The sequence below is a fragment of the Phyllobates terribilis genome, unplaced genomic scaffold (assembly GCF_046119375.1).
Source record: "Phyllobates terribilis strain yellow unplaced genomic scaffold, ASM4611937v1 Scaffold_5__5_contigs__length_657084704, whole genome shotgun sequence".
NCBI classification, from domain to species: Eukaryota; Metazoa; Chordata; class Amphibia; order Anura; family Dendrobatidae; genus Phyllobates; species Phyllobates terribilis.
The window spans coordinates 389,903,951-389,925,643 of record NW_027362765.1 but is presented as its reverse complement, the minus strand read 5'-3'; the positions used below and the strand labels follow the sequence as shown (position 1 = coordinate 389,925,643).

The following is a 21,693-nucleotide window of genomic DNA, read 5'->3' as shown; positions in this document are numbered from 1 at the left end:
CATGAGTGATCCCCATGTGTATCGTGGCCACTCTGTGGCTTCCTCGGGTGTAGTTTTTGTTTTTTTTTACGACATTAACCTTATAGGGGGATGTGGATTTTATATCTCAGTGGATCATACTTTTACGTTCCCTGCAATGTCATATGTTTGGCTTTTCAAATGGGAGAAAAGAAGGTGATTAGAATTTTATTTTTAAATATTCTAATACTAAACTAAAAAATAAATGTTGGTTTGTGTCAACCTTTATCCAAGACTCATAATTTTTTATTTTTCCATCGATGGAGCTGTGTGAGGGCTTGTGTTTTTTTTTTCTTTTTTTTTAATAGCGAGCTGCAGTTTTTATTCGTTCCATCTTTGAGTCGTCAGGCGGACCCTGCCGTGTGTGCAGCCGGTCAGCTCAAGAGCCCATTGCATACACCTGCACTCGTTCCGTTTTGTGGTGGGATGGTGTTCAAGTAGCAAGAAAAAGAGCAAGGTCGGGTCATCCGGGAGATAAGGATTCGGACTGCACGGAATACTTGTAGTGCCAAACCGAGAAAACAAAAAAATCCAGCAAGTGAATCCTTAAAAAAAAAAGTTACTTAAAAATTGTAATGGCCAAAATAAATTGAGATTCCAACAGCCATGAAAAAAGCCGACGCGTTTCAGGCACACAGACAATGCTCTGTGAGCTGAGATAGCGTGGACTCCAGACTGATACATTGTAGCAAACTACCAGACATTTCTGCTGCTGATCTGTTTGCGCTGATACAAATGTATTTAACACTAGTAGAGAAGCGTCTTTATAGTCTGCGATCATGGAGACACATGGGTCTGCGGAGGCGCTGAAGGAAAGATCCGACCAATTTTTTTATCTATATATTTTTAGAGCAATAAGCTAGCTTTTACATAAATGCCCCTGGCTGTGTAGTAGTGTAATAAAGTGGTGTGAAAAAGTGTTTGCCCCTTTCCTGATTTCTTATTCTTTTGCATGTTTGTCACACTTAAATGTTTCAGATCACAAAACAAATGTAAATATTAGATAAAGATAACAAAAGTAATCACAAAATCCAGTTTTTAAATGAAGGTTTTTATTAAGGGAAAAAGAAATCCAAACCTACAGGGCCCTGTGTGAAAATGCAAGTCCACCTCTGAATGGCTTAAGAAAAACAAAATTGAGTGGCCTGGTCAATGTCCTGACCTTAATCTGATTGAGATGCTGTGGCAGGACCTTACAAAGGCGGTTCATGCTTGTAAACCCTCTAATGTAACTGAATTACAACAATTCTGCAAAGATGAGCGTCCAAAATTGCTCCAGAGCGTTGTAGAAGACTCATTGCCAGTTATCGCAAACGCTTGATTGCAGTTGTAGCTGCTAAGTGCGGCCCAACTAGTTATTAGGTTTAGGGGACAATCACTTTTTCACACAGGGCCCTGTAGGTTTGGATTTCTTTTTCCCTTAATAATAAAGACCTTCATTTAAAAACTGCATTTTGTGTTTACTTGTGTTATTTTTGTCTAATATTTACATTTATTTTGTGATCTGAAACATTTAAGTGACAAACATGCAAAAGAATAAGAAATCAGTAAGGGGGCAAACACTTTTTCACAGATATATATATATATATATATATATATATATATATATATATATATATATATATATATATATATAATATTATAATATTGGCCTCACCCTGTCCTGCTCTATAGTAGTATAATATATATGGCCTCACCCTGTCCTTCTTTCCTCCCCGTGCTCCAGGTAAAAGTGACCTGACTGTAGACGCCCTGAAGCTCCACAATGATCTCCAGTCCGGGTCACTCACCGTACAGAAAAAGCCTGAAGAAGAGATGGAGGAGGACGCTGACATGGCGGTGACTGAAAAGTCGGGGGCCACCTTCCTCAGCGGCTTGTCCGACTGCACCAATGTCACCTTTGGCAAAGTGCAGAGATACTGGGAGTCCAACTCAGCGGCTCATAAAGAGGTGAGCGAGTCCCACTAGATTCCTGGCGGATCACTTTATTACTGAGCCAGATTGGGGGACAGATGGATTTGGAAATGCTGATTGTCTCCTCTAGGACAGCTCTTCTCATTTTCCTATATATTAGAGGTTGGGGTGGCACCCAAGACCAGGCTCTGAGCCCAACCAAAAGCCTAATACGTCTGAGGGTCTGCAACACTTGCATGCAGTCTAGACCCTTCTCTGTCGGCCTGAGCTGTGTCCGGTTTGTTACAGTGTCACAGTGCAGGAAAGTGTGCAGCTTTTATGCAGATATAAATGGGCAGGAGCTCAGAAGAAGGAAGATAACTGTTTACAGATGAGAGATTCTGCTATCAGAATGAGCTCACTGACAGATTCTCAGTTAATTCCTTGTGAAAACAGAGTGTACAAAAGGCGAACGGTGCAAAAGTTTTGATAAAACCAAATTGCAAAATATTACTGCAAGCCAAAAAGGTCATGCATTGAATTAAAAAGTGAAAAAAAAGCTTCTGAAAGTGTCTTTATCCTTTAAGGCCTTAAACACATGGGTGTCTTTATTATGCCTTGTATAGAGCAATATGTAAGATACTACACCCATGATGATTCAGGGAAGATGCAGCCAGGTGCCATCCGCTGTCAGTCAGCAGAACAGCCAGCTGTATGAAGGAGGTACAACATCACAGCCAGGACTTGTCTCATGAAGACTATCTAGAACGTTTCTTTGTTTTAAGAAGAAAATTATCTATAAAACTTGTGTGCAGACATCTGAAGCTTCTAAGGATGAATTTTTATTAATTTCTTATTTTTTTTTATATTTTTCAGATCTGCGCTGTGCTGGCGGCTGTGACTGAAGTGATCCGATCCCAGGGAGGAAATGAGACGGAGACAGAATACTTTGCAGCCCTGGTGAGCGTTTCTCCTTCGTCTGTAGGGTGGAAAGGTGCAGCTCTGCAATGAGGACTTGTAACCGATCCTCTGCTGTCGTCTAATGCAGTGGTCCCCAACCTTTTTTGCACCAGGGACCGGCTTGAAGCAAGATCATTTTTCCATGGCCCAGCAAGGAGGGGGTGGGGTGGGCGGGGCTTTGGTCATATGGGGGCGGGGTAATGGAGGGATTTGGAGTTTAGTGCATACTTATCATATAGTGTAGACCAGGTCCCCGCCAGGAGCCCCACATAATGTGCTGTGCCAGGAGCCGCATCACTGAGGCCCCATCACGCCCTGCAGCAGGACAGGGCAGCTGTCCTGACAGCTGCTGTTCAGCTGCATTTACTTCATCCCAGGGGCGGACACAGACTGTAGTGGGCCCCTGTGCAAGAAATTTTTGGGGGCCACCCCCGCCCTTCATAAGGCAACAAAGTTATGTAAACATAACCCCCCCCATGTGCATCTCTCACCCCCCCATGTGCAGCTCACCCCCGTGCATCTCTCATCCCCCTCCGTGCATCTCTCATCCACCCCCCGTGCATCTCTCATCCACCCCCCGTGCATCTCTCATCCACCCCCCGTGCATCTCTCATCCACCCCCCGTGCATCTCTCATCCACCCCCCGTGCATCTCTCATCCACCCCCCGTGCATCTCTCATCCACCCCCCGTGCATCTCTCATCCACCCCCCGTGCATCTCTCATCCACCCCCCGTGCATCTCTCATCCACCCCCCGTGCATCTCTCATCCACCCCCCGTGCATCTCTCATCCACCCCCCGTGCATCTCTCATCCACCCCCCGTGCATCTCTCATCCACCCCCCGTGCATCTCTCATCCACCCCCCGTGCATCTCTCATCCACCCCCCGTGCATCTCTCATCCACCCCCCGTGCATCTCTCATCCACCCCCCGTGCATCTCTCATCCACCCCCCGTGCATCTCTCATCCACCCCCCGTGCATCTCTCATCCACCCCCCGTGCATCTCTCATCCACCCCCCGTGCATCTCTCATCCACCCCCCGTGCATCTCTCATCCACCCCCCGTGCATCTCTCATCCACCCCCCGTGCATCTCTCATCCACCCCCCGTGCATCTCTCATCCACCCCCCGTGCATCTCTCATCCACCCCCCGTGCATCTCTCATCCACCCCCCGTGCATCTCTCATCCACCCCCCGTGCATCTCTCATCCACCCCCCGTGCATCTCTCATCCACCCCCCGTGCATCTCTCATCCACCCCCCGTGCATCTCTCATCCACCCCCCGTGCATCTCTCATCCACCCCCCGTGCATCTCTCATCCCCCCCCGTGCATCTCTCATCCCCCCCCGTGCATCTCTCATCCCCCCCCGTGCATCTCTCATCCCCCCCCGTGCATCTCTCATCCCCCCCCCGTGCATCTCTCATCCCCCCCCCGTGCATCTCTCATCCCCCCCCCGTGCATCTCTCATCCACCCCCCGTGCATCTCTCATCCACCCCCCGTGCATCTCTCATCCACCCCCCGTGCATCTCTCATCCACCCCCCGTGCATCTCTCATCCACCCCCCGTGCATCTCTCATCCACCCCCCGTGCATCTCTCATCCACCCCCCGTGCATCTCTCATCCACCCCCCGTGCATCTCTCATCCACCCCCCGTGCATCTCTCATCCACCCCCCGTGCATCTCTCATCCACCCCCCGTGCATCTCTCATCCACCCCCCGTGCATCTCTCATCCACCCCCCGTGCATCTCTCATCCACCCCCCGTGCATCTCTCATCCACCCCCCGTGCATCTCTCATCCACCCCCCGTGCATCTCTCATCCACCCCCCGTGCATCTCTCATCCACCCCCCGTGCATCTCTCATCCACCCCCCGTGCATCTCTCATCCACCCCCCGTGCATCTCTCATCCACCCCCCGTGCATCTCTCATCCACCCCCCGTGCATCTCTCATCCACCCCCCGTGCATCTCTCATCCACCCCCCGTGCATCTCTCATCCACCCCCCGTGCATCTCTCATCCACCCCCCGTGCATCTCTCATCCACCCCCCGTGCATCTCTCATCCACCCCCCGTGCATCTCTCATCCACCCCCCGTGCATCTCTCATCCACCCCCCGTGCATCTCTCATCCACCCCCCGTGCATCTCTCATCCACCCCCCGTGCATCTCTCATCCACCCCCCGTGCATCTCTCATCCACCCCCCGTGCATCTCTCATCCACCCCCCGTGCATCTCTCATCCACCCCCCGTGCATCTCTCATCCACCCCCCGTGCATCTCTCATCCACCCCCCGTGCATCTCTCATCCACCCCCCGTGCATCTCTCATCCACCCCCCGTGCATCTCTCATCCACCCCCCGTGCATCTCTCATCCACCCCCCGTGCATCTCTCATCCACCCCCCGTGCATCTCTCATCCACCCCCCGTGCATCTCTCATCCACCCCCCGTGCATCTCTCACCCCCCGTGCATCTCTCACCCCCCCGTGCATCTCTCATCTCTCCCCTCCCCCCATGTGCATCTCTCATCTCTCCCCTCCCTCCCATGTGCATCTCTCATCTCTCCCCTCCCTCCCATGTGCATCTCTCATCTCTCCCCTCCCCCCCATGTGCATCTCTCATCTCTCCCCTCCCCCCATGTGCATCTCTCATCTCTCCCCTCCCCCCATGTGCATCTCTCATCTCTCCCCTCCCCCCATGTGCATCTCTCATCTCTCCCCTCCCCCCATGTGCATCTCTCATCTCTCCCCTCCCCCCATGTGCATCTCTCATCTCTCCCCTCCCCCCATGTGCATCTCCCATTCCCCCCACTCCTAGTTAATTGTATTTAAAAAAAAATAAAACTTGTTATACTTACCCCCATGCGATCCCTGCAGAATCCTGGCGCTCGTCCAAATCGCTGACACCAGGTTCTCCTGACTTCCGGCCATGTGACGGCGCCGTCACATGACCGGAAGTCGGGGGAATCATGAAGGTGCTGCCGCAGCAGCGCAGCGCTAAGATGTCCCGGACCCGGCGCTTAGCATGCGGCCGGGGGCCCCATGAGGAGAGAGACGCACAAGAGGGGGGCTCCGAGGGGGCTCCTACCGGCCGGGCCCCATACTGGAGTCAGGGCAGTCATGCCCTGATGGCGGCCCTGCTGGAGGCTGGAGGGGCCCCCTCTCCCCGCGGACCGGCTGAAAAACCCCAACGGGCCCGGTCCTGGTCCGCGGACCGGCGGTTGGGGACCTCTGGTCTAATGCATCTTCATAATCATCCAAGACTAAATTCCAGGGTTGCGCAAGACTGAATCTTTCCTCTGGAGAAAGGAAGGACCGGGGGTCTCCAAATCTTTTGGCTCAAATTTAGTATATACAGTACAGACCAAAAGTTTGGACACACCTTCTCATTTAAAGATTTTTCTGTATTTTAATGACTATGAAAATTGTACATTCACACTGAAGGCATCAAAACTATGAATTAACACATGTGGAATTATATACTTAACAAAAAAGTGTGAAACAACTGAAAATATGTCTTATATTCTAGGTTCTTCAAAGTAGCCACCTTTTGCTTTGATGACTGCTTTGCACACTCTTGGCATTCTCTTGATGAGCTTCAAGAGGTAGTCACCGGAAATGGTTTTCACTTCACAGGTGTGCCCTGTCTGGTTTAATAAGTGGGATTTCTTGCCTTATAAATGGGGTTGGGACCATCAGTTGTGTTGTGCAGAAGTCAGGTGGATACACAGCTGATAGTCCTACTGAATAGACTGTTAGAATTTGTATTATGGCAAGAAAAAAACAGCTAAGTAGAGAAAAACGAGTGGCCATCATTACTTTAAGAAATGAAGGTCAGTCAGTGCGAAAACTTGGGAAAACTTTGAAAGTGTCCCCAAGTGCAGTTGCAAAAAACATCAAGCGCTACAAAGAAACTGACTCACATGAAGACCGCCCCAGGAAAGGAAGACCAAGAGTCACCTCTGCTTCTGAGGATAAGTTTATCCGAGTCACCAGCCTCAGAAATCGCAGGTTAACAGCAGCTCAGATTAGAGACCAGATCAATGCCACACAGAGTTCTAGCAGCAAACACATCTCTTCAACAACTGTTAAGAGGAGACTTTGTGCAGCAGGCCTTCATGGTAAAATAGCTGCTAGGAAACCACTGCTAAGGACAGGCAACAAGCAGAAGAGACTTGTTTGAAACCACTGCTAAGGACAGGCAACAAGCAGAAGAGACTTGTTTGGGCTAAAGAACACAAGGAATGGACATTAGACCAGTGGAAATCTGTGCTTTGGTCTGATGAGTCCAAATTTGAGATCTTTGGTTCCAACCACCGTGTCTTTGTGCGACACAGAAAAGGTGAACGGATGGACTCTACATGCCTGGTTCCCACCGTGAAGCATGGAGGAGGAGGTGTGATGGTGTGGGGGTGCTTTGCTGGTGACACTGTTGGGGATTTATTCAAAATTGAAGGCATACTGAACCAGCATGGCTACCACAGCATCTTGCAGCGGCATGCTATTCCATCCGGTTTGCGTTTAGTTGGACCATCATTTATTTTTCAACAGGACAATGACCCCAAACACACCTCCAGGCTGTGTAAGGGCTATTTGACCAAGAAGGAGAGTGATGGGGTGCTACACCAGATGACCTGGCCTCCACAGTCACCAGACCTGAACCCAATCGAGATGGTTTGGGGTGAGCTGGACCGCAGAGTGAAGGCAAAAGGGCCAACAAGTGCTAAGCATCTCTGGGAACTCCTTCAAGATTGTTGGAAGACTATTTCCGGTGACTACCTCTTGAAGCTCATCAAGAGAATGCCAAGAGTGTGCAAAGCAGTCATCAAAGCAAAAGGTGGCTACTTTGAAGAACCTAGAATATAAGACATATTTTCAGTTGTTTCACACTTTTTTGTTAAGTATATAATTCCACATGTGTTAATTCATAGTTTTGATGCCTTCAGTGTGAATGTACAATTTTCATAGTCATGAAAATACAGAAAAATCTTTAAATGAGAAGATGTGTCCAAACTTTTGGTCTGTACTGTACCTTGTGAAGGCAGAGACCACCAACATCTGTGACCTCTGTCCCTCCAACTACTTTTCAGCTTAACTCATTATTGCCCTTATTATATTTTTAGGGGCTAAAAGGAGTCTCTTTCCCACATCTTGCTGATGATTTATTCTGTTGTGGATTCTGTAATGCAAATAATTAACATTTAAGCCGCTGTTTGCTCCTAGATGACGACCCTCGAGGCAGTGGAGTCCTCCGAGTCTTTGGCCGCAGTCGCCTACCTGCTCAATCTGGTTATGAAGAGGTCAGTGGGTTTATCCTTAAATCTATGGGGTCGGCTAATGCATTGCACCTCATTATTACTATATAGATAGATGGATATATGCATAGATACATTTTTATTTTATTAATAAAAATAAAAAATATATGTAATAATATTACATTGGTCTTGTTTTTTTTTTTGTTTTTTTATAGGGTGCCAGGTCCTGTACTTCGAAGGCCCTTATGGACATCTTGGCGTCACAAGCAAATAAAGGCAGCGTCTCTGCTGTTAGATGGGTGAGCGCTCCTTACTGTGATCTCTTTTCTGTAGCCTGTTTTTTTTTTTGCATGACAAGCTAATTTTTTTTTGTAATTTTTAAGAAAATGCAATGATGGATAATTTGTAATTCTGGCATTGTTTTTTTTTTTGTTTTACTTCACGGTGTTTAACTTATGGGTTAAATCATTTTATATTTTGATTGGACTTTTAATAGTTCATCATACCGCAGGTAGGGGTTAAAAATCAGTGCGCTCTCCCTTGTTGCAGGTGGCGCAGTGCCGTTCAGCACACCGTGACGATTATGTGCGCTATCGATTTCTGACGCTAACGTTTTTTTTTTTTTTTTTAATTATTGTATCTTTAAAATAATTTCTCCATTTGCTGCAAAGCCTCCTAGAAATGTAATGTCTTTATTGCAGATTATCTCCTGCCTGGCGGTACTGCTGCGCAAACAGGACCTCTCCGTGTGGAGTTACCCATCCACCCTGCAGGTTTACCACGGGATATTAAGCTTCACTGTCCATGCAAAACCGAAGGTAAGATAATGGATCCATACACGGAGCTCTACTATATTGGGAGAGGGGGATTCAGAAATGTACTAAGTTCTTGTTTTACTTCCATTTATTAGATTCGCAAGGCAGCGCAGCTCGCTGTGTGCTCCATCTTAAAAGGCAGCGAGTTCATGTTTTCTGATTCACCCCCCACTCACCATCCAGCTGCACCGTCCACAGCTAAATTCTGTATTCAGGAAATTGAGAAGTCTGGAGGTAAGAGATCTGGAGGGGGACGCCGCCCTCCTGACTCTGGGGATGGGGGGGACACCGCCCTCCTGACTCTGGGAACGGGGGGACACACCGCCCTCCTGACTCTGGGGACGGGGGGGATGCCGCCCTCCTGACTCTGGGGACGGGGGGGGGGGGGGGACACCGCCCTCCTGACTCTGGGGATGGGGGGGACACCGCCCTCCTGACTCTGGGGATGGGGGGGACACCGCCCTCCTGACTCTGGGAACGGGGGGACACACCGCCCTCCTGACTCTGGGGACGGGGGGGGGGGGGGGATGCCGCCCTCCTGACTCTGGGGATGGGGGGAGGGGGGGGACGCCGCCCTCCTGACTCTGGGGATGGGGGGAGGGGGGGGACACCGCCCTCCTGACTCTGGGGGGGGATGGGCGCGCCGCCCTCCTGACTCTGGGGGGGGGGGGGGGGGCGCCGCCCTCCTGACTCTGGGGGGGGACGGGGGGACGCCGCCCTCCTGACTCTCATTACTGAATAAATCCTAACCCATTTTTATTTCCTCTTATTTCCATGCTGTGCATAGGCAGCAAAGAAGCCACCACCACCCTGCACATGCTGTCACTGCTGAAGGAAGTGCTGCCATGTTTTCCTGTCGGTTTGGTGAAGTCCTGTTGTGAGACTTTGCTGAAAGTCATGACCTTAAGCCACGTGGTGAGTATGTATAATATGGAGGTGTCAGCCACGAGAAACTAGGAGTCTTTTTATTTTTTTATTTTTTTATTCTTGGTAGGGAGATTATGAAGAGGAGCTTATCCACTTTCTAGTTTTTTTTTTTGTTGTTGTTGTATACTTGCATTACCTATGAAATGGCCACTGTGGAGCAATTGCTCTATTATTCCTCCTGGAAATGCATGAGTGAAATGACAACTGGGTGATACCATTCCTCTGGAGATTTCGTTGCAAGATATGTTATTGTGGGTGCCTGGCACTGATAATAAGGGTGTATATATAATATATCTCGATATCGATATCTACACTACCGTTCAAAAGTTTGGGGTCACCCAGACAATTTTGTGTTTTCCATGAAAACTCATACTTTTATTTATCAAATGAGTTGCAAGATTAGAAAATATAGTCCAGACATTGACAAGGTTATAAATAATGATTTTTATTAGAATAATTTTCTCCTTCAAACGTTGCTGAGGTAATCTTGAGACATTTCCCCCCATTCTTCCTGAAGCCCCTGCACAAGTTGGATTGGCTTGATGGGCACTTTTTGCGTACCATATGGTCCAACTGCTCCCGCAACAGCTCAATGGGGTTGAGATCTGGAGACGGCGCTGGCCACTCCATTACAGATAGAATACCAGCTGCTTGCTTCTTCCCTAAATAGTTCATGCATAATTTGGAGGTGTGCTTTGGGTCATTGTCCTGTTGTAGGATGAAATTGGCTCCAATCAAGCGCTGTCCACATGGTATGACATGGCGCTGCAATATGGAGTGATAGCCTTCCTTATTCAAAATCCCATTTACCTTGTACAAATCTCCCACTTTACCAGCGCCAAAGCAACCCCAGACCCTCACATTACCTCCACCATGCTTGACAGATGGCGTCAGGCACTCTTCCAGCATCTTTTCAGTTGTTCGGCGTCTCACAAATGTTCTTTTGTGTGATCCAAACACCTCAAACTTTGATTCGTCTGTCCATAAAACTTTTTCCCAATCTTCCTCTGTCCAATGTCCGTGATCTTTTGCCCATATTAATCTTTTCCTTTTATTAGCCAGTCTCAGATCAGATATGGCTTTTTCTTTGCCACTTTGCCCTGAAGGCCAGCATCCCGGAGTCGCCTCTTCACTGTAGACGTTGACACTGGCGTTTTGCATGTACTATTTAATGAAGCTGCCAATTGAGGAGCTGTGAGGAGTCGATTTCTCAGACTAGAGACTCTAATGTACTTGTCTTGTTGCTCAGTTGTGCAGCGGGGCTCCCACTTCTCTTTCTACTCTGGTTAGAGCCTGTTTGTGCTCTCCTCTGAAGAGAGTAGTACACACCGTTGTAGGAAATCTTCAGTTTCTTGGCAATTTCTCGCATGGAATAGCCTTAATTTCTAAGAACAAGAATAGACTGTCGAGTTTCACATGAAAGTTCTCTTTTTCTGGCCATTTTGAGAGTTTCATACAACAAACAAATGTAATGATCCAGATTCTCAACTAGCTCAAAGGAAGGTCAATGTTATAGCTTCTCAAATCAGCCAAACCGTTTTACGTTGGGCTAACATACTTTTGCAAGAGTTTTCTAGGGTTTTCTAAACATCCATTAGCTTCTTACACAGTTAGCAAACACAATGTACCATTAAAACACTGGAATTGTGGTTGTTGGAAATGGGCCTCTATACACCTATGTAAATATTGCAAAAAAAATAATAAAAATATATATATATCTATATCCTGATAGAGCGCTGCTTCTCCTGCACTGTGACATGGCCACACAAGGGTGTAGAGAAAAGTTAGGAGAGGACTTGGTACTACACCTGTGCTGAGTCCCCTTTATTCTTAGGATTCGTGACCATACCAGAGTATGGACCCTATTGCTATGTCCTACCAATATGTCATCACTTTATGATTGGTAAACCCTTGTAAACCCTGGTCAGCCCGTTCATCAGGCGACTACCCATTACTGCAGCTCCTTGCTTGTTAATGGGATGTACTCTGCTCACAGTGCGGCCACCACTAGATGGCGCTGTCATCTTTCTCCTACTGTAATGAATGGTCTCTAAACTGCAGATGTACTTCCTCCCCTCTGCAGATGATCACTGCCTGTGCCATGCAAGCCTTTCATGCCCTCTTCAACTGCAACCCAAATACTCAAGCTCTGACTGTGGAGCTCAATGCCCAGATCATCACTGTGAGTATAAATCCACCATCTCTCCTCCCATTTGTCATTTTCCTGCAGCCTTGGTATAGTCTTGCTACTTTTCTGACAGGCGCTGTACGACTATCTTCCTAATGAGAACGACCTGCAGCCCATGCTGGCCTGGTTTGCTGTCATGGAACAAGCTCACATAAATTTGTCCCGGTAAGGAACACATTAAAAAAAAAGTTTTATTCCTATGGCTATATGAGCACTGATGTCCTGCAGCACAGTATTTCACCAGTAGATGGCGGACACGTCTTATTTCTCAGGCCTCGTGCTTTTGATACGGCTGTGATCATAAGTGGATACCAAAAGAGCCGACACGTTCGACCTCGGTCCCTCGACAGCAACCCCGGAAAACTGCACGGCCTAAAACACTGGTGCAGGCAGTGTGTGACTATTGCAGAGATGTGAGACGGCTGTGAAAAAAGGAGACGAGTCGCATGCAAGTTACACCCATCCTGCAATGTGGTTTATTTGTATTTTTCCTGAAGAATCCAGGTCATTTTACAGCACAATGAACGGTGTAGGAATGAAACCCAAAGTATAAATGACAGAATTGTGTTGTTGTGTCGGGGTAAAAGAGAATATATATTTTTGTAACTTTTATACTTTTGTAACTTTTATACGCTTTTTTGCTAATGTACTAACCACCATTTTGTGTCTTATAACAATAAGCTTTCCTTGCTACGTATTACTCAAATCGAAACTTAAACTAAGACAGTTCCAGTGTTGCCAAGACTTATTTCAGAGAAACGAAACAAGATTATAAGCTGACGGCTGCAATATCTGCCCAGAGACTGAGATAAGGAGATGTGGACCAATCAGGAGTGGCCAGACACTGGACTTTCATGGCTTACCCCGCCCCGGACAACCCCTTTCCCCTCCCCATTATGTAGTGTATTTAGGTTTGTGTATGTAGGAATAAACACAGAACATTGCTGAGAACGTTGTCTGTAGTAGTCTTTTGAGCGTGCTCTGAGTTTGAGCCAGCTTGTTGTCTGACTCATTCTTTGAATGGTTGACCCATGCTCATAGTTTGAATTTGGAGTGACTGGAGGACGAGTGGAATGTCATCACGACCCTCACAGTTGTCTTTTAATCCCCACTATTTTATTGCACTTTTTTCCTCTGTTTTTCTGTACATTTTTTAAAAAAATGCGAAAAACAAGCTCCTATACGGCTATTACCATGGAAAAATAAGTTATTGCACCTGAAAAAAAAAATAGAACAGAAACGACTATTGGCCGTTAATCTGTGTCCGCCCTGCTGGTCTCTTACTCTGCAGTGACATAGTATTTGTGCTTGCAGATTGCAGAGTGACTTGTGCCTTGGTCACCTCCCTCGGCTCTTCTCTACATCCATGACTTGCCTCCTGTCCCCGCACACACAGGTGGTCTCTGCAGCCGCTCGCACATTAAAGGTTTGCACTGATCCGTTACTCCGGGATGCTACAGGCCGGATTGTGTTAACTGTTTAATTGCAAATCTTAATGATTTTTGCTTTTTATCGGACTTCTCTGCCTTTTTCCCCAGTCTCTTCTTACAGAATGTGTCGCGCCCCACATTGCAGAGATTGGGACCGTCCCTCCCGCTTCAGTCACCGGACCTGCTGGTCACATCTGTAAAATGTTTAAGTGAGTCACCCCAGAAAGCTATTGTAATGCTGGTGTATGGCTTGTTGCAAGGGAGAGCGCCGAGCCAGGTGACCACGCACCTCTTTCATTTTCTGAATGTGAATAAACAATGCTGCAGTTCATTGACAGAAGTCATAGATGGGGGACTAAATGATCTTTAACTACTTACGGACCTCCTAATGTTGTAAAATATCGGGCGAGTCCACATATGACTACACAAGGATGTTTTAAAAAGTCATTGCTGAGCAGGCGAGCCGCCAGAGCAGGGCAATTACCATAGCTGTATACACAGCACTACACGAGCGCTGTGTATACAGATTAGTATTAGTCGTCTTTCTACAGACCCAATGATCGTGTGATTGCTGGGTGCTGAGAGAGAGGAGGAGGAGCTGCTGTGTCTTAGCAGACCCTGATCAGCTCTGCTGTGCAGCCATGAGACTGAATTTACCCTGTAACTGTGGACAATGTACCAGAACCCAGTAACAGGGAAAATCCGCAGTAAAAAAAAAAAATCTATATATATATATATATATATATATATATATATATCTACTAAATATAATATATATATCTACTAAATATAATATATATGTTATATATTTTTTCTTTTCTTTATATTGAAATGCGCCCCCCCCCCCCAATGGTTAAGCTAACACCAGTCTGAATAGCTGTTTCTAGCTCTGCACCCAACAAAAAAAAAAATCTAAATATATCAAATAAAATTAATTGCTTCTGAAAAGGAAACACAATTTTTCAGTCTTTAAAAAACAAACCAGGTATCATGAAAAGAGGGAAAAATTATTTGAATATACTGAAGGAGAAAACAATTCAGAGTTGTAAGACGGCACGTATGAAAAAAAAAAACTAAGAAAATCTGCCTTGTCGTGAACTGTGGAAGATGATTATAGCTCCAGTGTTACTACCTGTCATTAGCCCCAGTTCCATAATCCTCTGCTCCATCTTTGGGTCGTTGCCGCTGAGCTTTCCGGTCAGTGTTTCCATGTTGGTGCGTGACTAGAGCAGTGAGTGAAGAGGACGGCCCGACTGCTTATTACTCGCTGGCCGACCCTCGTTACACGCTGCACTGGATTGGCACCGCTTCAGGGGGGATTGGCTGTGGCAGCAACTACCTGATAAAGGTGGTGGGTCTAATGGGGGGGGATACTGCCAGACCCCATACCCCCCAGCGTAAGGAACCGCTGCAATCTAAAGGCCAACTAATCCTTTCAGCACGAGTCACAACGTCCGCTAATTGCCGGCCAAGGCCCCTCAGTTTATTGCCAGGATTCCCCACTTGCAGCTTAAATAAGTGACTTTCCTTACTCCCTCTGTGCTGCAGTTCTCCTTTGATACGAGGCTGGTCATTACTTGTAGGATAACCGTAGCCATGACTGTATCCTCCGGTACCAGCGTATGTTACTAGTCTCATGTTTTATGCTCCTCTTTGCAGGTTTGTAGAAGAAGGCCTCTCCTACAAGTTCCATGCCTCCTGGGTCTTCGTCCTCCAGGTCTTACAGAGCTTTTTTGAGGCCGCGGGGAACTTCTGCCACCCCATTATGAAGAAGGTAATGTATATATGGAGTGGATGATGGCGGCGGTGCGATGTGGCTTCTCCTGTGCTCTCTGTGATCCTCGGACCCTCGTCCATTGCAGTGTCTGCAGACGCTTGCTGACCTGCGGATATCGGCTCACTTCCTTCACACCGCAGAGCTGGACCGTGCCGTGGGAGCGGCGGTGGAGAACATGGGCCCCGAGGTGGTGCTGAGAGCCGTCCCGCTGCAGATTGACGGCACAGAGTAAGCGTCGGATATGGTCTGGGGCGCGTTGTCTGCTGAGGGATCCTGGTGTTTATTGGCGTCTTCTTCTTTCAGGGACATCTCCGACTTCCCGCGCAGTTGGCTGGTGCCCGTCATCCGGGACTACGTGAAGAACACAGAGCTGGATTTCTTCACCAGATATTTCTTGCCCCTGGCTGAAAAGCTAAAGAAGCGAGGTGACTCTAATGTCTTTACCTCCTATTTTTTATGTGTATATAATCAATGAATAGGGAGAAGTTTTGCATCTCTCTAATATATTTTATGTCAAGCAATTCCTATATTTAAGCCCTCCGCTTGCTGTCAGTGACTGGTAAGAGTATGGATGTCCAGCGTCCTTACTTGGAGTAATTAATAAAAAGTCAGTGGAAATTAAGAAAATGTGTGGAAAATACTTAAAGGAGGGGGGCTATGCTGCACTTCTGCATAAGAGGTAGGCAGTAGTGATAAGCGAGCGTGCTCGTTTAACTCTTTCGCCAAGCATGCTCGGGTACTTGCCGAGTACCTTCGTCGTGCTCGTATATTATATTCCAGTCCCTGCGTCTGCAATATTTACAGCTGTAAGAAAGGCTTAACACATGTAGGGATTGCCTGTTTGTTAGGGAATCCTCACACGTGTTCAGGCTGTCTTAAAGCTGTAAATCATGCAGACGTGGGGACTCGAACATAATATACGAACACTCCGAAGATACTCGGCAAGCACCCGTGTGTGCTCAGTGAAAGGGTTAAATGAGCACGCTCGCTCATCACTAGTAGGCAGCGCTGCCGATGAGGTCAATGGCTGCCCGCAAGGTCTTGAACAAGGCTTGCAAGAATTGTGAACATGTCGTATCAAATATATCCCAGATATTCGCAGCGCCTCTCCTCCCTGCATGCAATGGAAAGATGTGAAGTCTCCACTTCAGCCTTTTTAATCAGGTAATGCTTGGAGGAGGGAGCCGAAATACAGGTGTTGCATTGTAGAGGTTCAGCATCCTGTGTGAATGTGACATATATAAATATTTATATTTTAAACTATTTATCTATTAAAATATGTATATATTCTATTAATATAATTTAATATCATTAATATATTATATTAATAGTATATATTTATATTAAAATATTTTTCATAAAGTTATAAAATTGGGGACCTACCCTGATGCGCGTTCACTGTTGAACTTTTTTTTTTCTTTTTTCTTTTCATAGCCAGTGACTTCGCTGAGGCCGGGAGAAGTCTGGAGGCCAAGATCTATGAGACACTTCAGTGGCAAGTAAGTTATATCCTGGGTCACTCAATGCCCATACACTGAATGTGGGTGCTAAATGTCTCACACAAAAAAGCCATGCAGGTTTGGTATCGCTTTAGAATTACTTTTCCCACATAATAAACCCGCCCCCCCCTCCCGAACCAGTTTTCACCTTCCTGACCAGGCCAAATTTTTCAATTTATGAGGTGCTTGTATTTTCGTAACATATTGTACTTCGTGTTAATTTTCACAAATAAACGCAAAATATCTAAATTTACGATTAGAAATTTGGCAAAAATGTTGAAAATTTCCCAATTTTCAAGCTTCATTTTTATGCCCTTAAACCATAATAACAAATAACATTTCTTACATGTTTACTTTACATCTGCATCATTTTTTAAACATTTTTTTTTTGGTTAGGAAGTTATAAGCAGAGTCTCATTTTTTCAACAAAATTTACAAAACCATTTTTTTTTTAGGGACCACATCACACTTGAAGTGACTTTGAGGGGGGTCTCTATGGCAAAAAATACCCAAAAGTGACACAATTCTAAAAACTGCACCCCTCAAGGTTCTCAAAACCACATTCAAGAAGTTTATTAACCCTTCACGTGCTTCACAAGAACTGAAGCAATGTGGAAGGAAAAAATTAACATTTTACTTTTTCCCACAAAAATGTTGTTGCTTTTGCCCAAAATGTAGCATTTTCTTGAAGGTAAGTGGAGAAAATGGATGCCAAAATTTGTTGTGCAATTTCTCCTGATACCCCATATGTGGGGGAAAACTACAGTTTGAGCGCACAGCAGGGCTCGGAAGGGAAGGAGCACCATTTGACTTTTGGGATACAAAATTGGCTGGAATAGATAGCAGATGTCATGTCGCATTTGCAGAGCCCCTAATGTGCCTAAACAGTGGAAACACCCCACAAGTGGCACCATTTTGGAAACTAGACCTTTTGAAAAATTCATCTAGGGGTGTAATGAGCATTTTTAACCTACAGACGATTAAAGCTTATTTTAGTGTCTTTTTACATAAATATACCTATTTATTGGTTGTAATGTTTTTCATTTTGTATATTTTGGTTTTATTTTTTTAAATATATTTTTACAATTTTTTTAAAAACTTTTCTTTAGTTTTTTACTGAGTCACACTATGGAACTTTAACATAAATCACTCTGATCGCTGGTATAATGCATTGGCACTGCAATGCTTTATACCTGTCTAGTGCTTTACTGACAGAAGCCTCTTAGACCATGCTCTCAGCATGGTCTAACAGGCTTGCTGTAGCTGGCAGACACGGAGGTCGTCATGATTGCAATGATCGGGCCCTCGCGATGACGTCGCAGTGGCGCCGACACGAAGGGAGAGGGAGCCCCCTCCCTCTCCCAGCCTCCTAAATGTTTTTGAGGGTGTAAAGTGCTGTCGCCATCTGACATTTGACACCTTTGATTGGCTATTTTTGTAATTCCCATAGAAGTTAATTGATTACCATTCATGCACGGCTGCATCTCTAATGCGAGCAAGGTGTGGCCCCATCTCATGGGTGAGACCTGCACTACCAGACTTTGCTAACGTAACGTTAACATTGGAGCATGTCTGTATATTTCAGATCTGGACCATGTTGCCTGGTTTCTGCACCAAACCCACCGATGTGGCCGCTTGTTTCAAGAACATTGCAAAGACTTTGGGAATGATCATCTTAGACCGGCCGGACCTCCGTCTCACCGCCTGTCAAGCTCTTCGCACGCTAATTAACAAAGGATGTGAAGCAGGTGGGACCACCGGAGCTTTTGCAATGGACCGGTTGGTGGGGCATTTAGCTTTGATCGCAACAGTTTAATTTCCTAAATGACTGTCAAGCATGACTGGCATTCAATAAGTTTCCATCATGGCGACTATTTGTTCTATCGCCATTCTCGCTCACCCCGTATTACTCCTTGCTTTTAGTTTGCGGTGAGTCTACGTTCCCTCCCTCGCTCTCGCTCGTCCCTCCCTCGCTCTCGCTCGTCCCTCCCTCGCTCTCGCTCGTCCCTCCCTCGCTCTCGCTCGTCCCTCCCTCGCTCTCGCTCGTCCCTCCCTCGCTCTCGCTCGTCCCTCCCTCGCTCTCGCTCGTCCCTCCCTCGCTCTCGCTCGTCCCTCCCTCGCTCTCGCTCGTCTCGCTCTCGCTCGTCCCTCCCTCGCTCTCGCTCGTCTCGCTCTCGCTCGTCCCTCCCTCGCTCTCGCTCGTCCCTCCCTCGCTCTCGCTCGTCCCTCCCTCGCTCTCGCTCGTCCCTCCCTCGCTCTCGCTCGTCCCTCCCTCGCTCTCGCTCGTCCCTCCCTCGCTCTCGCTCGTCCCTCCCTCGCTCTCGCTCGTCCCTCCCTCGCTCTCGCTCGTCCCTCTCTCGCTCGTCCCTCTCTCGCTCGTCCCTCTCTCGCTCGTCCCTCTCTCGCTCGTCCCTCTCTCGCTCGTCCCTCTCTCGCTCGTCCCTCTCTCGCTCGTCCCTCTCTCGCTCGTCCCTCTCTCGCTCGTCCCTCTCTCGCTCGTCCCTCTCTCGCTCGTCCCTCTCTCGCTCGTCCCTCTCTCGCTCGTCCCTCTCTCGCTCGTCCCTCTCTCGCTCGTCCCTCTCTCGCTCGTCCCTCTCTCGCTCGTCCCTCCCTCGCTCTCTCTCGCTCGTCCCTCCCTCGCTCTCTCTCGCTCGTCCCTCCCTCGCTCTCTCTCGCTCGTCCCTCCCTCGCTCTCTCTCGCTCGTCCCTCCCTCGCTCTCTCTCGCTCGTCCCTCCCTCGCTCTCTCTCGCTCGTCCCTCCCTCGCTCTCCCTCGCTCGTCCCTCCCTCCCTCGCTCGCTCTCGCTCGTCCCTCCCTCCCTCGCTCGCTCTCGCTCGTCCCTCCCTCCCTCGCTCGCTCTCGCTCGTCCCTCCCTCCCTCGCTCGCTCTCGCTCGTCCCTCCCTCCCTCGCTCGCTCTCGCTCGTCCCTCCCTCCCTCGCTCGCTCTCGCTCGTCCCTCCCTCGCTCGCTCTCGCTCGTCCCTCCCTCCCTCGCTCGCGCTCGCTCGTCCCTCCCTCCCTCGCTCTCGCTCGCTCGTCCCTCCCTCCCTCGCTCTCGCTCGCTCGTCCCTCCCTCCCTCGCTCTCGCTCGCTCGTCCCTCCCTCCCTCGCTCTCGCTCGCTCGTCCCTCCCTCCCTCGCTCTCGCTCGCTCGTCCCTCCCTCCCTCGCTCTCGCTCGCTCGTCCCTCCCTCCCTCGCTCTCGCTCGCTCGTCCCTCCCTCCCTCGCTCTCGCTCGCTCGTCCCTCCCTCCCTCGCTCTCGCTCGCTCGTCCCTCCCTCCCTCGCTCTCGCTCGCTCGTCCCTCCCTCCCTCGCTCTCGCTCGCTCGTCCCTCCCTCCCTCGCTCTCGCTCGCTCGTCCCTCCCTCCCTCGCTCGCGCTCGCTCGTCCCTCCCTCCCTCGCTCGCGCTCGCTCGTCCCTCCCTCCCTCGCTCTCGCTCGTCCCTCCCTCCCTCGCTCTCGCTCGTCCCTCCCTCCCTCGCTCTCGCTCGCTCGTCCCTCCCTCCCTCGCTCTCGCTCGCTCGTCCCTCCCTCCCTCGCTCTCGCTCGCTCGTCCCTCCCTCCCTCGCTCTCGCTCGCTCGTCCCTCCCTCCCTCGCTCTCGCTCGCTCGTCCCTCCCTCCCTCGCTCTCGCTCGCTCGTCCCTCCCTCCCTCGCTCTCGCTCGCTCGTCCCTCCCTCCCTCGCTCTCGCTCGCTCGTCCCTCCCTCCCTCGCTCTCGCTCGCTCGTCCCTCCCTCCCTCGCTCTCTCTCGCTCGTCCCTCCCTCCCTCGCTCTCTCTCGCTCGTCCCTCCCTCCCTCGCTCTCTCTCGCTCGTCCCTCCCTCCCTCGCTCTCTCTCGCTCGTCCCTCCCTCCCTCGCTCTCTCTCGCTCGTCCCTCCCTCCCTCGCTCTCTCTCGCTCGTCCCTCCCTCCCTCGCTCTCCCTCGCTCTCTCTCGCTCGTCCCTCCCTCCCTCGCTCTCTCTCGCTCGTCCCCCCCCCTCGCTCTCTCTCGCTCGTCCCCCCCCCTCGCTCTCTCTCGCTCGTCCCCCCCCCCCCTCGCTCGTCCCCCCCCCCCTCGCTCTCTCTCGCTCGTCCCCCCCCCTCGCTCTCTCTCGCTCGTCCCCCCCCCCTCGCTCTCTCTCGCTCGTCCCCCCCCCCTCGCTCTCTCTCGCTCGTCCCCCCCCCTCGCTCTCTCTCGCTCGTCCCCCCCCCCTCGCTCTCTCTCGCTCGTCCCCCCCCCTCGCTCTCTCTCGCTCGTCCCCCCCCCTCTCGCTCGTCCCCCCCCCCTCGCTCCCTCTCGCTCGTCCCCCCCCCTCGCTCTCTCTCGCTCGTCCCCCCCCCTCGCTCTCTCTCGCTCGTCCCCCCCCCCCTCGCTCTCTCTCGCTCGTCCCCCCCCCTCGCTCTCTCTCGCTCGTCCCTCCCTCCCTCGCTCTCTCTCGCTCGTCCCTCCCTCCCTCGCTCTCTCTCGCTCGTCCCTCCCTCCCTCGCTCTCTCTCGCTCGTCCCTCCCTCCCTCGCTCTCTCTCGCTCGTCCCTCCCTCCCTCGCTCTCTCTCGCTCGTCCCTCCCTCCCTCGCTCTCTCTCGCTCGTCCCTCCCTCCCTCGCTCTCTCTCGCTCGTCCCTCCCTCCCTCGCTCTCTCTCGCTCGTCCCTCCCTCCCTCGCTCTCTCTCGCTCGTCCCTCCCTCCCTCGCTCTCTCTCGCTCGTCCCTCCCTCCCTCGCTCTCTCTCGCTCGTCCCTCCCTCCCTCGCTCTCCCTCGCTCTCTCTCGCTCGTCCCTCCCTCCCTCGCTCTCTCTCGCTCGTCCCCCCCCCTCGCTCTCTCTCGATCGCCCCCCCCCTCGCTCTCTCTCGCTCGTCCCCCCCCCCTCGCTCTCTCTCGCTCGTCCCCCCCCTCGCTCTCTCTCGCTCGTCCCCCCCCCTCGCTCTCTCTCGCTCGTCCCCCCCCCTCGCTCTCTCTCGC

General features: G+C 49.9%; 1 protein-coding gene across 1 annotated transcript in view; it reads left to right on the top strand.

Annotated features, from left to right (window-relative positions):
• The window catches only part of RRP12 (ribosomal RNA processing 12 homolog), a 49,486-nt gene that overhangs the window by 4,412 nt on the left and 23,381 nt on the right, over positions 1–21,693 (top strand). The window contains 17 exon segments of the mRNA XM_073684954.1: positions 1,745–1,968; positions 2,788–2,871; positions 8,090–8,166; positions 8,337–8,350; positions 8,353–8,420; positions 8,823–8,939; positions 9,032–9,170; positions 9,724–9,851; positions 11,947–12,045; positions 12,125–12,216; positions 13,366–13,477; positions 13,590–13,690; positions 15,141–15,255; positions 15,344–15,486; positions 15,562–15,683; positions 16,693–16,757; positions 18,343–18,505. Of these exon segments, the coding sequence (XP_073541055.1) occupies positions 1,745–1,968; positions 2,788–2,871; positions 8,090–8,166; positions 8,337–8,350; positions 8,353–8,420; positions 8,823–8,939; positions 9,032–9,170; positions 9,724–9,851; positions 11,947–12,045; positions 12,125–12,216; positions 13,366–13,477; positions 13,590–13,690; positions 15,141–15,255; positions 15,344–15,486; positions 15,562–15,683; positions 16,693–16,757; positions 18,343–18,505 (1,863 nt within the window).